The sequence below is a fragment of the Hoplias malabaricus genome, chromosome 14 (genome assembly GCF_029633855.1).
Source record: "Hoplias malabaricus isolate fHopMal1 chromosome 14, fHopMal1.hap1, whole genome shotgun sequence".
Classification (NCBI taxonomy): domain Eukaryota; kingdom Metazoa; phylum Chordata; class Actinopteri; order Characiformes; family Erythrinidae; genus Hoplias; species Hoplias malabaricus.
The window spans coordinates 17,793,663-17,806,575 of record NC_089813.1 but is presented as its reverse complement, the minus strand read 5'-3'; the positions used below and the strand labels follow the sequence as shown (position 1 = coordinate 17,806,575).

Here is a 12,913-nt window from a genome sequence, read left to right as displayed (position 1 = left end):
CTCCCCTTGTAGCTGAAACACTCCTTCTGTTTGTTTTCCATACCTGTTTGTTTTAACATGTGACTTCCACAGTAACATAAGTTCCAGTCCATAATTCAATCATTAGCAAGAGAGGAATACTGCAGTGAGTAGAGCTTTCCTGCAGCCTGCAGGCCTTTCCATTCAGCACTGCCATGCTAAGCATGTGAAAGCAGTTCAGATTTCTGCAGTGAGGGAATGAAGTCATTTGTGTTTGGTGGGTAGGAGGTCATCAGCAGGTGGTCCAGATTACAGTAATCACAAACATTTGGTGTAAGAGCTCTAGAGAGGTCTAGAGAGAGGGTGAGAGAAAGCGAGAGAGAGACAGAGAGAGAGAGAGAGAGAGAGAGAGAGAGAGAGAGAGAATAAGTGCAGTAAAGGGTTGTGGGGAATGCTCAAACGGAGCGGAAGCACAGACATTGGCGCTTGTGTGAAAGGCATTAAACAAGGCAAAAGAAGCCAGTGCATCAGCAGCAAAAGGCCTGCAGCGTGTAGGAGTGGGAGGTAGGAGGGAGTGTTGGGGGTACACTGCGGTCTGGAACAGGCCACAGTCAGCTAGACTAAGCACAACTCCTTCAGGCCAGGCCCTGGTACTTGAGGAACAGTGCTCAGCTGGGCATGGTCTGATTTCTCTAATGTCCCGAAATACAGCCCCAACCGGGCATGCACTGTTGTGGTTAAGGGAAAGAGAACTTGCCTGCACTAAACACTGCACATTATACGCATGGGCTAGAGCTTGTTCGGCAAAATAACAGTGTTTTTTTCCCCTAACATGGGTTCCTCCAACTTCAAAAGCCCTTTTTTTTCCTTTGACTGGGCCCTGCTCCCTTCATTATCCCTCTCATCTCTGAGCCTGCCCCAGTGCTGTTATCACAAGTCAAACAGACACGTATCTGCTGCACACACTAATCGCCTTCCTCTGCTCCTCCACTCAGACGGAAACGACGGAACTTCAGCAAGCAGGCAACGGAGATCCTGAACGAGTACTTTTATTCCCACCTCAGCAACCCCTATCCAAGTGAAGAAGCCAAAGAGGAACTGGCCAAGAAGTGCAGCATTACAGTATCCCAGGTGAGACTGATACTTTGTCCAGTTTCCTCTGCCCCAAACACACATGCTTCAATAACAAAGCTTTAAGAGCTTCAATAACTGAAGGATAATAGACTCTTAAAAACAAAGTAGCGAACAAAAAAAAAAACTATTTGGAGCAATGCTTTATATGAAACTTTTTTTGTAGTGTCCTTCAAAACTATATAGTCTTTAAGTCTTGTCCTGCATATGTATTGCTTTCCCTTCTCCCAGCACTCAGGGAAACCACTAAAATGTGCAGGGCAGTGTGCCTCCAGGACCAAGGTTGAGAAACACTGTCTTTGTAAATGAAAAACCTTTTCTGACGAAAATTCTAAATCAAGTGTTTTTTATTTTCAATAAACAAAAAAGCAAATCAAGGACCATTTAGAAACCATTAGAACCCTTAAAAATAATATTCCAGAACAAATAAATTATATTACTTTTCTAATATTTGGTTAGGGGTGTCTTTGTCTTACTGACAGCATCTATATACTTACATACTAACATTAGACCAGTTTTTTAGAATTTTTCTTTTTATTTTAGCACATTGTTCCTCTAATTTTGTGCTTTTTACATTCCTGGTTTTACAAATTGAGCCTGTTTTTAAGTTAAAAGGACACAGCTAAATATATGGGAAAAAGTAGTGTCGGTGTATTTTTCCCCATGTTTAACTAGTTGGAATAGAATAATTGATTATTTAAAATTTTAAACATGAATGGAGACTTTCTTGTTTGGCATGTTTGAGAGGGTGGGTAAGACCTAAACTAGTCCTCCTCCACACTTTCCTCCGAATTCCCTTTCTTCCTCTCATCCTCTCTGTCCTCCATTGACACTTTCCCCATCTTTTGAGGGAAGACCAGAACCTTCCACAGCCTGTAGCCACTGCATCTGTTCTTGTGCTGCTGTTTGTCGTAGTCCAAGTTAGCTTCTAATTTTTTTTAGCCGTGTGAATGAGTTTCTGCATGTGTGTGGCTGTCCATGAAGAGGCAAAACATAGTGGTGGGTGAGTTAAAAAAGCATATGGCACCATCAAAGTGATATTCCCACTCTGTGTAAGCTCTACGTTAACACACACCTGAAGGCAATAGTATCCCCCTCACTCATTTCCCCACAGACAAAAAATATTTTTGTACGTGAAGCCACAGAGGTGGTCTTTTTTAATGTCTAATGTTAGCCTACAGGTCTTGGTATACACCAATGGAATTCTCTGTGATATGTAAATGTTTCTTTTTTTCTGTGGGGAGGGGGTTGTGGAGGGCTGTTGAGAGTCAGATACTGTAAAAGCCGTTCTTTTTTGCCTTCAGGGGGTGGGAAGCACCATCACAGTGGCACAGGTATGTCATGATTTCTCCTGCTCCACTCTTGTTTTTGGTCTTTTCTTTTTCATTTCTTTTTTTTCTTTTGTTTATTATTCTCAAACCCCTTTATGTGTGTTTACTGACACCTCAGAATGCATACACCCTCCAACCCAATTCTTAACTGCACTGACTGACTGCTCTAAAACTCTCTCTTGAGCTGAGCAAAGGCAATCAGTGCAGTGTTGCCACATACAGGTGGCTCTGCTTTCCATTTTGTCATAATTTTATCATCCTACAAGATTAAGATCGTTACCCCATGGACCTTAGAGCAAACTACCTTGGTCACATTTCATTTTATGTTCCATGTCTTTCCTTTGTTACACATCTGTGGAAGGATGTGCCTCTGTTTAACCCCATTGGAATTAAATGTAATAGGCAAATGAGTTTTATATGAGATTGTTATGATGAAGCTACATGAAATATACTTGATCATTTTTGTCATTAATATGTTGGGGCATGGGATCACTTTGTTTTGTGCTATAATGGCTTTTGTTACATTGGATTATGTGCTGGAGGACCCTTGTCCTTTAAAGGCCTTAATTAACTGGGTTACCATAGAAACTAGACAGCCAATCAAAGTGCATTAGGAATTAAGGGGACTCTTACACAAGTCACTTGAACTCAACTTGAAAGTTCAGTTAAAGTGCACTAAAAGCATGCGGCACACCTAAGCTGTCCATTATTTTGAGAAGATTTAATGTAGAAAGGCAATAGCAAAGTGCTTTCATACCACAGTTTTGTTCATATCAAGACAGGCTATCAACTCAGAGCACAGAAAACCATTTAACTCAATGTCAACTCAAATTCTGCATAGCTTTGTCACTTATTTTGTCAATATTTTGGGCAGCCAGTGCACATACGTCTTGGTAGACAATACAGTAAGTTCTTGAAATTACAAATTCAGGCAAGTGATTGCAAAACAAAATATTAAATGTCTGGACTACCTTCTAGAACAATAGGGGGGAAAAACAGCCTTAAACAGAAAAAAGTCACTTCTACCAAGGCCAAATTGGTCACCCAAAGTAAAGGCATTGTTTGGAGCTGGATTCTGATTGTTAGTGACATGAATGTAAGTAATGGTGCTGATGAAATTTTGCCCCTTTTATCAGTCACTGGTTCATGTTAGTGCATTGAGATGTGCTCATTATCCAGTCTCTCCTCTCATAAGGATGCCAACATGAAGGTTTGTTGGGGGACTGTAATTGATATTGTTTGAGTTTGTGCACTGATTGGGAGAGACTGTGCACATTGGTCATCCAAGGATAGAAATATGGAGGGAGAGTAAGAAGAACCAAAAGTTTGGTGCTATTACCCAATTAGGTTGCACACAGTTTCAAGCTACTAACTGACTGACCGGGGCTGGGCTTTTTTACTCTAACTAGAACTCTTCAATTGCCTCATGGAACATTTTATTAACTCATAACATGATATGACTGGTATCGACTGTAGTAAACTCATTTTAAATCCATAATTCTTCAGTTGTTCTGCTCTGGACCTGTGGCTGGAGTTGAGGCAGCCATACTCACCCTGAGTTAATGTCATTATTCAAAGCCAAATGTAGGCCATAAGAGAACTGCAAACACAGGCCACGTTTGGGTCAAGCATTCATTGTTACATTGGTTATTTTTTGTTTTGGGTCTACAAGATTAGGAGGTGTTCCGCTTTTGATTCTTGGCTACTTTCAAAACTTCTTCATTATTTGAGTGAGTTTTTCCCTTGCTGTGTAGCTTGATCATTTGGAATTAGGACCTGAAATTCTGTGAAACCACTTTGTGACAATACCCATAGTAACTGTATAAATGAAATTCAATTAAATGTTTCAATATTTAGTGCATTCTACACATAGCTGAACCTCTCCTTGGGTTAATGTGTTAAATATTAATGTACACTACTTAATTATTAATAATATCTCTGACTCTGGCCAATGAAACCACCTACGACACTGTGTATATGTTTGCTGAGGCTGCGAACATAGCTAAGGAAAAGGTGAGCTAATATTTCCACACAACAAAATATAATTACAGCCATATGTTATACTATGAATAACTAAATTACTGATAGATATTTATATGGGTGGATATTATGAAAGAATGACAGGTCTCTGAAAGATAAGCTATGCATCATAGCAGCTAATGGTGTAAGATTAGCGGGCTAGCAAGAAGGCTAGTCCTAGGCATTTTTGTCCAGATAAACAAAAACGGCTTAGTTTTGTTTTGTGTATGGGTGTTTTAGCAACGCTAGAACTCCAATCACCTGCTTTCCTTAAGAAAAGCAATATAAATCTGGTGCTACTGAAACCTGGGGAAGATCATCTATTCCTTTTCAGTGACTCTAGAAGCGTATTGACCCAGGCTTGGACATGGAGAAGTGGTGAATTATTTACTAGACGCGCACAGTCTCTCCTCTCCACTGAGCAAGGGAAAACAAACCTGGTGTCGGGTTGTAGGCACACAGAAGTACTACATCACTGGAACATTCTCCTCATGCCAGTTTCTCAGTAGAGGTCATGTGTACAATAGTAATTCAGCCTAGTGGCTGGCATTGCATGCTGCACTGATCAGTCGATTGAAAGCATGCTCCTGCAGTAGATAACAGGGGATGGGGTGTATGAAGAATTCTTTTGACCCACCTTACAGCCATTTATGATGTGTAGACTTCTCCAGGGTGAAGTGAGACTGCAGAGAACCCTACGGGACCTTTCCATCTTAAATGGAAACCCTGAAAACCATGCATCCTATAAATGCTATAAGGGAATTATTTTATGTGTTGCTCTATTGTTTGCCTGATTTTTCCTTCATAACTGTGATATCTTAAAAGACTAGAAATTGCTCTGTAAGCCTCATTAGTTTATCTGTTTGTTAAACATAATATATAATAATTGAACATAATTGAACTAGGAGATTTTACACAACATAGTGTACACTTCACCAAGCACAACCAAATTTAGGTAGTTAGCCTGTAGATGTTTTCTATTGATTCTAAGCCTATTTCACAGCTCAATCAGTAATATAATAACTGAGAAACGTGCACTGTATAACTCAACTAGGTAAAAGCTTTTCCTAAGAACATACAAATAGCAGACATACATATTTTCATGGCATAATATAAGAATTATTGCATGATATAGTTTAAGGCCTGCACATATTTACAATAGCATCACAGCTTAAAGCCTGAATGTGTATCTTCCCACCCCCTGTCCTTAAAAGCTGCTCTCTAAGCAGGTTAGCTAAAAAGGATGATGGCTAGTGCTTTCATTGCTTCCAATTAAACCTTGCTTGTTAGTTTAACCTCTAGGTAAACCCATCAAACAATTGATGTCAAGGCAAAAGCCTGCCAATGGTGGTGGCTTCGGCCGGGCGGTCATTAATTTTAATTGCCTAGATATTAAAGATTTAGAAGCGCAGTGACATGGCGGGGTAGGACTGATCTGATGTCATGTAAATTTGCCGGCTTTGGTGTAGCATGGCTCCGGCTGCTGGAGATATTAAAATGGAAGCGCAGAGGTGGAAATTAAATAAAGCTTCATTAAAGGGCTCAGGCTTTCTGCCTGGCCCAGCCAGCACTGGGATATGGCAGGAGAGATCGCCATGGTGACAGGACACTGTAATTTATAGGGCTATTAAGAAACAACCCCTAATCTCTTTATTATTCCACAATTATTGCAGCGCAAGCATTCACACTTGCCCCCCTGTTGTGACCTAGATCTTATTGTTTACAGTTTGCGTTGTTTTTGGATCATTGCAATAATTAATGTATGAGATGGAATCAGTAGAGCCACTCTTAAGTGCAGTAGGTCATTCTAATATCTCCTATACATGAGTGTGCTGTCAAACTTAATACATTTTAGTTTATTGTTAACTCATGAATGAGGAACCCATCTTTTTAGCAGCAGCATTGTATTAAACACACACTGAGTATGCTACATACATGTTAACAAGTTATTGCACAGAGGTAAATACTTTAAATAATATATTCAATAATTTTGATTAGGAGACCTGTAGAAAACAAGGGGAGTGACCTTATAATTGCCACTAATCTTATAAAGACCAAAACTTTCAATACAGTGCCCATTCGATATTTTTAAACATAAGACACTTAAGATGTTTATGTTTGCTAATAGTTTTTAGTAGTGTATATTTGTATTAAATGTGAACAACCCAATTTAGTGTTTTACCAAAACAAAAATGTGACCAACTGCTCAGAAAATACTTTCCAGCAGGATTCCTCACCAAAACTATGCCACTTGGCACAAACATGCCATGAACCCACTGCTCTACCGACATGATCTCGAGCAAGCACCGCCAAAGCTTGGTGTTGCCACAAGACGAGCAGCCCCCGGTGTGTTGGTTTCTGTCTAGAGACAAACAGAGAGCATGTCACGCTCTCATCCGTAATAGCACACAAGCCCTGTCTGATAATCGCTTAATTAGTCTACGTGCCCAGCGGATATTACTGCTAGAGGCTGGGGACCGTGGACTTGATGGACCTGAACGTGACATCTTGAAACAATCACACTGCTCAGTGCACTGTGCCTCATCTGCTTTGATGTCTGACACCCCCCTCCTTTTTTTTCCTCAACCCTCCCTTCAAACCACCGCCCCCACCCCCAACCCAACCTTACATTTCTTTCCCTCTCCCCCAGGTATCCAACTGGTTCGGGAACAAGAGGATCCGCTACAAGAAGAACATTGGCAAGTTCCAGGAGGAAGCCAACCTGTATGCTGCCAAGACGGCCGTGAATGCGGCACACGCGGTGGCCGCTGCTGTTCAGAACAGCCAGACCAACTCACCCACCACTCCCAACTCTGGTAAGCACCAGTGAACACCTACCCCAACCTTAAATCAGACCCTTACCCCACCCTAACCCACCCTGCTCCCCTTAGAGGAGCCCTGCTCTCTCGCACGCTCCATGGTGCCTTGGTGCCATGACAGTGAATGGTCCCAGCTCGAGGGAGAAGCCCCGCTTCTCCTGCCTCCCAGACCGTACATGCCGAACGAGACAAGCAAAGTCAAGCAGACAAGCAGAAACTATAGTGTGTGTAAGTGTGTGTGTGTGTGTGTGTGTGTGAGTGTGCGAATAGGTTCCTGCCGTGTGAAATGTTTTTTTTTTTTTTTTTTGAAGACAGGAGAAAAAAACATGATACTCTCCAACTCTTCCCTTTCTTTCTCTCCTCTTATGCATAACAGTGTTCCCCCCCACTGTGAATTAATGGAAATCTCTTGCTTGGAGCATGTTACGCTCTAAAAAAAAAAAGAAATTAAAAAAATGAGTATTAATGAATATTTTATTAGTAGCATGATACCTTGTATAGTGTTGACATTCAAACAAAAATAATACTGAAAAAACGTACATATTAAACAGAAGTGACTATGTTATGGACATGGCTGAGGCCCTGAGGGCTTGTGGGTGAGAGATTTAAAGGGGTCCCCTTTTTCTTGCACCCAGGATTCCAGATGAAAGATGAAGAATTTCAGCTGGACTCTGCAGAGAACAAAAACAGTCTATTAACCAACATGTTTACTGGTACTGGCCTTTTCCATCAGCTTCTTCCTGTCCTTATTGTCATTGGCATTTGATCCCTTCTGAGCTAGTCCATTAGAATAGCAGGTGATGTGAAACCCTGTGGAGCTTAGATTGCAAACCCCATACCCTATCTCTGTGTGTCACCTGATTTTCTTTTCTTCCTTCCCTTCCTTCCTTTCTTTCTTTATATCTGTATGTATGTGTTCATTTATTCAGTGGGTAGTGCAGTAGATAGGCTATCTTTATCTTTTCTCCCTTTGCTTTTGCTACTCTCTGGTTGCTTGCTTTCTGGGCATTTGTGTTTGTGTGTGGGTGATGTGTGCACATACTTGTATGTATGTATGCTTGTGCTTGTGTGTGTGAGTGTGTATGTGTGAATTCCTTTCTCTCTTCTTTGCTCTCTTTCATTATTCCACCACTTACATCTTTCCTTTCCAGGTTCGTCAGGTTCTTTTAACCTCCCAAACGCGGGGGACATGTTCATGAGCATGCAGAATCCGAATGGGGATTCTTACCAAGGGGCACAAGTCGGAGCCAATGTGCAGTCACAGGTAGGCTCCTCGCACAGGGACTGGGGCTGTGTGCCAGAATAGAAAGCTGCAAAGCTAGACAGTCATCCAAAGTACAGTCTCAAAAATCACCAGCTTACAGATAATCCTATTGCATTTTGTAGCCCCCTCCCTGGTCCTCATATTTTAGCAATAGAACATTAATTGTTGGTGACTGATGTCTGGCTATGGACGGATTATTTGAACAATCCCAAATTGCCCTCAAACGAATTATCATTATCATAGCCCAGGGTGGCCAATAAAAGCAGATCCTCATTATTTGTAGTCTGTTAGTAAATTGATCTCACCTCTGGAACAGACCCCATTTTGCAGTTGATGTTGCGAATGCATTTGGCTCTGACTTGAGCTCTTGGGTTGGTATTGGTTGTTTGTAACTGTACTTTCTTTCAAACCTCCTGTATCTTTTACTGTCTCTGTTTCATTGTGCTTGTGTCCCTTCATAAAAGTGATCCATATTAAAGCGATACATTTTCACGAGAAGGGAGATTAAGAGAGAATGTTGCCAGAACCTTGATGATTTTACTGAGGCAGAGGACTTTAAGCCATCCATTCACCATGTCTGACATCTCACTGTAGCTTGCATACCTTTCTGTGTCACATTACTGCTGTTTTCAGATGTCCACATTAATATGTGAAATATAATTTGTCTTTTTATGGTATTTTAATCTGTTCCTTTTGAAACAATGTGGTTTAAATGCAGCTTTGATGCATGCAATCATGAATTTCATGTAAAACACCTTGTATGTCATGTATTTCATTCAACATACATTCCACACAATGTTGTCAGTTTAGGAGAGAGAGAGAGAGAGAGAGAGAACAATGGACCAATGGCCTGATTCCACAGTTGTAAACAATCAATTGTGCCCGCCCACATTTGTCAGCTTAGCCCACTTCGGTTCAGTGATTCAGTCAATCAGTTGACGAGAAGTAAGGCATGAAATTTTAAAAAATACCCCCTTTCCGCTGCTAAAACAGCAAAGTTCACTTCACAGGATGACCCAAAGTACTCAGAGTACTTAACATGGACAATTTTGCCCAACAGCCCGAAGAAAGGACATAGCAGAGACAGGTCAAGTGGAGTTTTATCAGTGCTTTGTATTTTGGTCTGTAGAGGTTTCTTATTATTAATGAACATGAATTTGTGTAATGATCATAGAGAATGTTTATGAAGTAGTTTCTCAGCTTCAGAATGTGCTTAAAATCTATTTAATTTGATTCCTCCAAGGATTCTATCTTATTCATTTCTGTCCCTAGCTCTGATTACAACTGTGAATTGGTCCATTCATCTTTTCTCTCTTTAGACATAAGTGTGATGTGCTTTGAATTATGTTGAGCTGATGTTCATGTGTTCCAAAGACACAGGAGCTTGACAGGCTTGACTTCCTGTTGTGTCCTCTGCAGGTGGATACCCTGCGCCATGTTATCAGTCAGACGGCAGGATACAATGATGTTCTTGGGGGGAACTCCATGTTCAGTCCACATGGCTTGAATGTAAGTGAATTCTGCCAAATAACCAATAACTGTTTCTTTCATTTTGATGTTTTTTTTTTTTTTTTTTGAGCACGTTTCACACCTTTTCCACATACACTGTAACCCAGAATTTTCCAGACTTTACCTGGAACGCAAACATCCATAACATTTGTCCCAGACATTATGCAGACTTTATATTACCAGCCCCCTAGTACAATCTCCTGATAAAATTTGAGTGAGTGGCTATGTGAATAGAGCCAGCAATGTTCCGGAGACTCCTTCTGTATCTCCTGCAAGCACTGCACAAGCGCTGTCACATGACTAAAACACATTGATCATTTCCAGCTCTGACAATGCATCTGACACAAAAAATCTCCCACTGTACCCTACATGTGTGAAAAGTCCACTCCAGAAAATCTCCAGGTCTGATTCTCTGGACATATTCTGGAGTGCATAAGTTAAAACAGCTTAAGTTACTCTGCATGCATTACCATCTGTAAAGCTCTCTTGTTTTAGGCAGTGTTATCTTTACTGACGTTGAGATTTCATGCTCATATATATGTGTACTCATATAAAAAAAAAAATAAACACCTCCCTATAGAGTGAATTAAGATCATTTAATGTGAACTCACTTCTGACACAAACATTCTTTTACATACACAAAGCTTACATTCACATAAACACACCATTAATATAAGCATACACTTTAGGGCAACTGCACATTTGTTTAAGGGCACTATGACCAGTGTCACGCATGTGTAAAGCTCCCCAGTACTGTGCTGTGTAGCAATGTAATTGAGTTTTCAAAAGTGATGATCAAATCCTCTCAGCCATGTTTCAGCATTAAAATAGCACAATGTAAGATTCTGTATTTTTGCTCTTGGGCACCTCCTACACTTTAAGAATGTATTGCACTTTTACAGCCCAGTCCTGAAATCAAGGTGGAGGGAAGTAGGGGAGTAATGTGGCTTCCCAGCTCCTTCAAGTTACATAGTGGGTTTCCTGCAGTTCTGAAGCTCGAAGTGTCAATGACAGAGGCTCTATTCTCCATGTATCTGTCCAGCATCTCATATGAAACTGTAATTTCAAGATATAAATACTACCTACTGTTCCTTTAAGCGCAAAGCCAACATTACTGATGGAAGAATGAAGCAAACCTCCTATTAACACCTCTGATTGTGGGGGGGAAATTGAGCTGACACAATAAGCTGGTGTCTTGTGTAAATATATATAGATAGATAGATAGATATAATTTTTTTTCTCTAAAAATAATATAGCCTTTATTTGAAAAGGTGTACATTTAGCTAAATAAGTAAACATTCAGATAATATTTATATAAAAATTTTATTTCTGGGGCAAAACTCCTGTGAACACATGATCATATGGCATAAGTCCTAGAAAAGGCCAGTTAAAGCAATCCAAAAAAGGAGTTTTTACATTCACAAAAAGGACATCTTTCACAATTCATAGGAAAATGCTGGAGCTGTATTACATTTGTAGGGTGAGAACATCATTTGCCAGTAACCCAAAGAGCTCAAGTCTTGAGGAACAGTGAATACACAATGAGATTTCGACAGATATTAAACATGTTTGTTGTTTGTGTAAACATTTCATATTACAGTAACCTATAGCACGGTGAGATGAAAAGGCTTTTAGTACCCTATCTCTTCCACTGTTTCGCTGTTTTGAAATGCTTCAAAGAATTCGCAATATCCTTATCAACGTGATGAAATATGAAAGCGTGATCGCCTGCAGCCGTCGGTAGACATGAATTTTATCTTCCTTGATGAGGTTTGCTGTGGAGCTTTTTTCCTCCATATACACACATACCCGATAATCTGAAAGCACAAGGTTAAAAAAAAAGTTATTTGACAGAGAGAGGGAGAGAGTTTGCTATTGAACAAAGACAATATTATTTATATTCTCCATTATATATATACAAAAAATCATGAAATCATTTTTACAAATATTCAGAAAAGCATAGCTTAATTATTAAAATTTAAAAAAATTATGTAATGTGAAATTTATCAAATATAAAAAAAATAATATCTGTTTACCTTGATTAGCATTCAAATTGTGAACATAATACTATAAGGATACAACCTTTTGGGGGGATTTTAGTAGATAATGAACTGTAAGGTAATTAATAAAGTGGTACTGTCACATCATGTGTGTTACATCACATTTGCATGAGTTAAGGTAAGGAACTCACATTATCGTCAATGTCAGGATCAGGAGCGTATGCATGGTTTTTGTTTGTTTTTTACAACAGTGGGAGGCAAACCTGGCAGTGTATCTTTGGCGAATGTTCACGCAGTAGCGTGTCATCTTGGGTTTTGTCGCGACCTCCGTGGCCTGCAGCAGTGCAGATGAAGTGTCAGGCTCTCGCAAGCTCAAACTACACTTTCACACACTCTCTCTCTTCAGCTTTCACACTCTGGTCCACTGCTTGGGTCAGAGCTCACTCCATCACTGTGAGTGTGTGTATGTGTCAGTGTGTTTGTGTGTGTGAGTTTGTTGCTGTGCGTGCATTCACTCTTGCTCCTTCCAAAAACGGAAAGACTGAGGGGGTGTCAGACTGTGACTGCTCTAGCACCAGAATCAGGAGAGAGAGAAAAAGAGAGAGAGAGAGAGAGAGTCACTGTTGCTGAATGCAGTTGATGCATGTCACCAGCACTGAGCAGACTTCCTCATAACGCTCCTATTTCAGCTTCATTCTAGACTCTAGGCTGGAAGAGACCAGATCAATCTGTTTATTGACCTATTCCAGGAACTCTAAATCAGCAAAATTCTAATTCTGATACCAAGCTTTTCTCCCCCAACACACACTACAAGCACACTACATAAGTATATGTATATTACATGTAAATATATTTTGTGTTAATTTGTACAAAATATATATT

General features: G+C 40.2%; 1 protein-coding gene across 6 annotated transcripts in view; it reads left to right on the top strand.

The window, feature by feature from the left end:
- pbx3b (pre-B-cell leukemia homeobox 3b) overlaps positions 1 to 12,913 on the top strand; it is a 90,249-nt gene that overhangs the window by 74,217 nt on the left and 3,119 nt on the right. The window contains exons 5-10 of one of the 6 annotated variants that reach the window (XM_066643612.1): positions 954 to 1,089; positions 2,394 to 2,423; positions 7,090 to 7,255; positions 7,894 to 7,971; positions 8,410 to 8,522; positions 9,942 to 10,031. In XM_066643612.1, coding sequence (XP_066499709.1) covers positions 954 to 1,089; positions 2,394 to 2,423; positions 7,090 to 7,255; positions 7,894 to 7,971; positions 8,410 to 8,522; positions 9,942 to 10,031 — 613 coding nt within the window. The remainder of the gene's footprint in view (positions 1 to 953; positions 1,090 to 2,393; positions 2,424 to 7,089; positions 7,256 to 7,893; positions 7,972 to 8,409; positions 8,523 to 9,941; positions 10,032 to 12,913) is intronic. The other 5 variants (XM_066643613.1, XM_066643614.1, XM_066643616.1 and 2 more) reach the window with 5 other exon arrangements.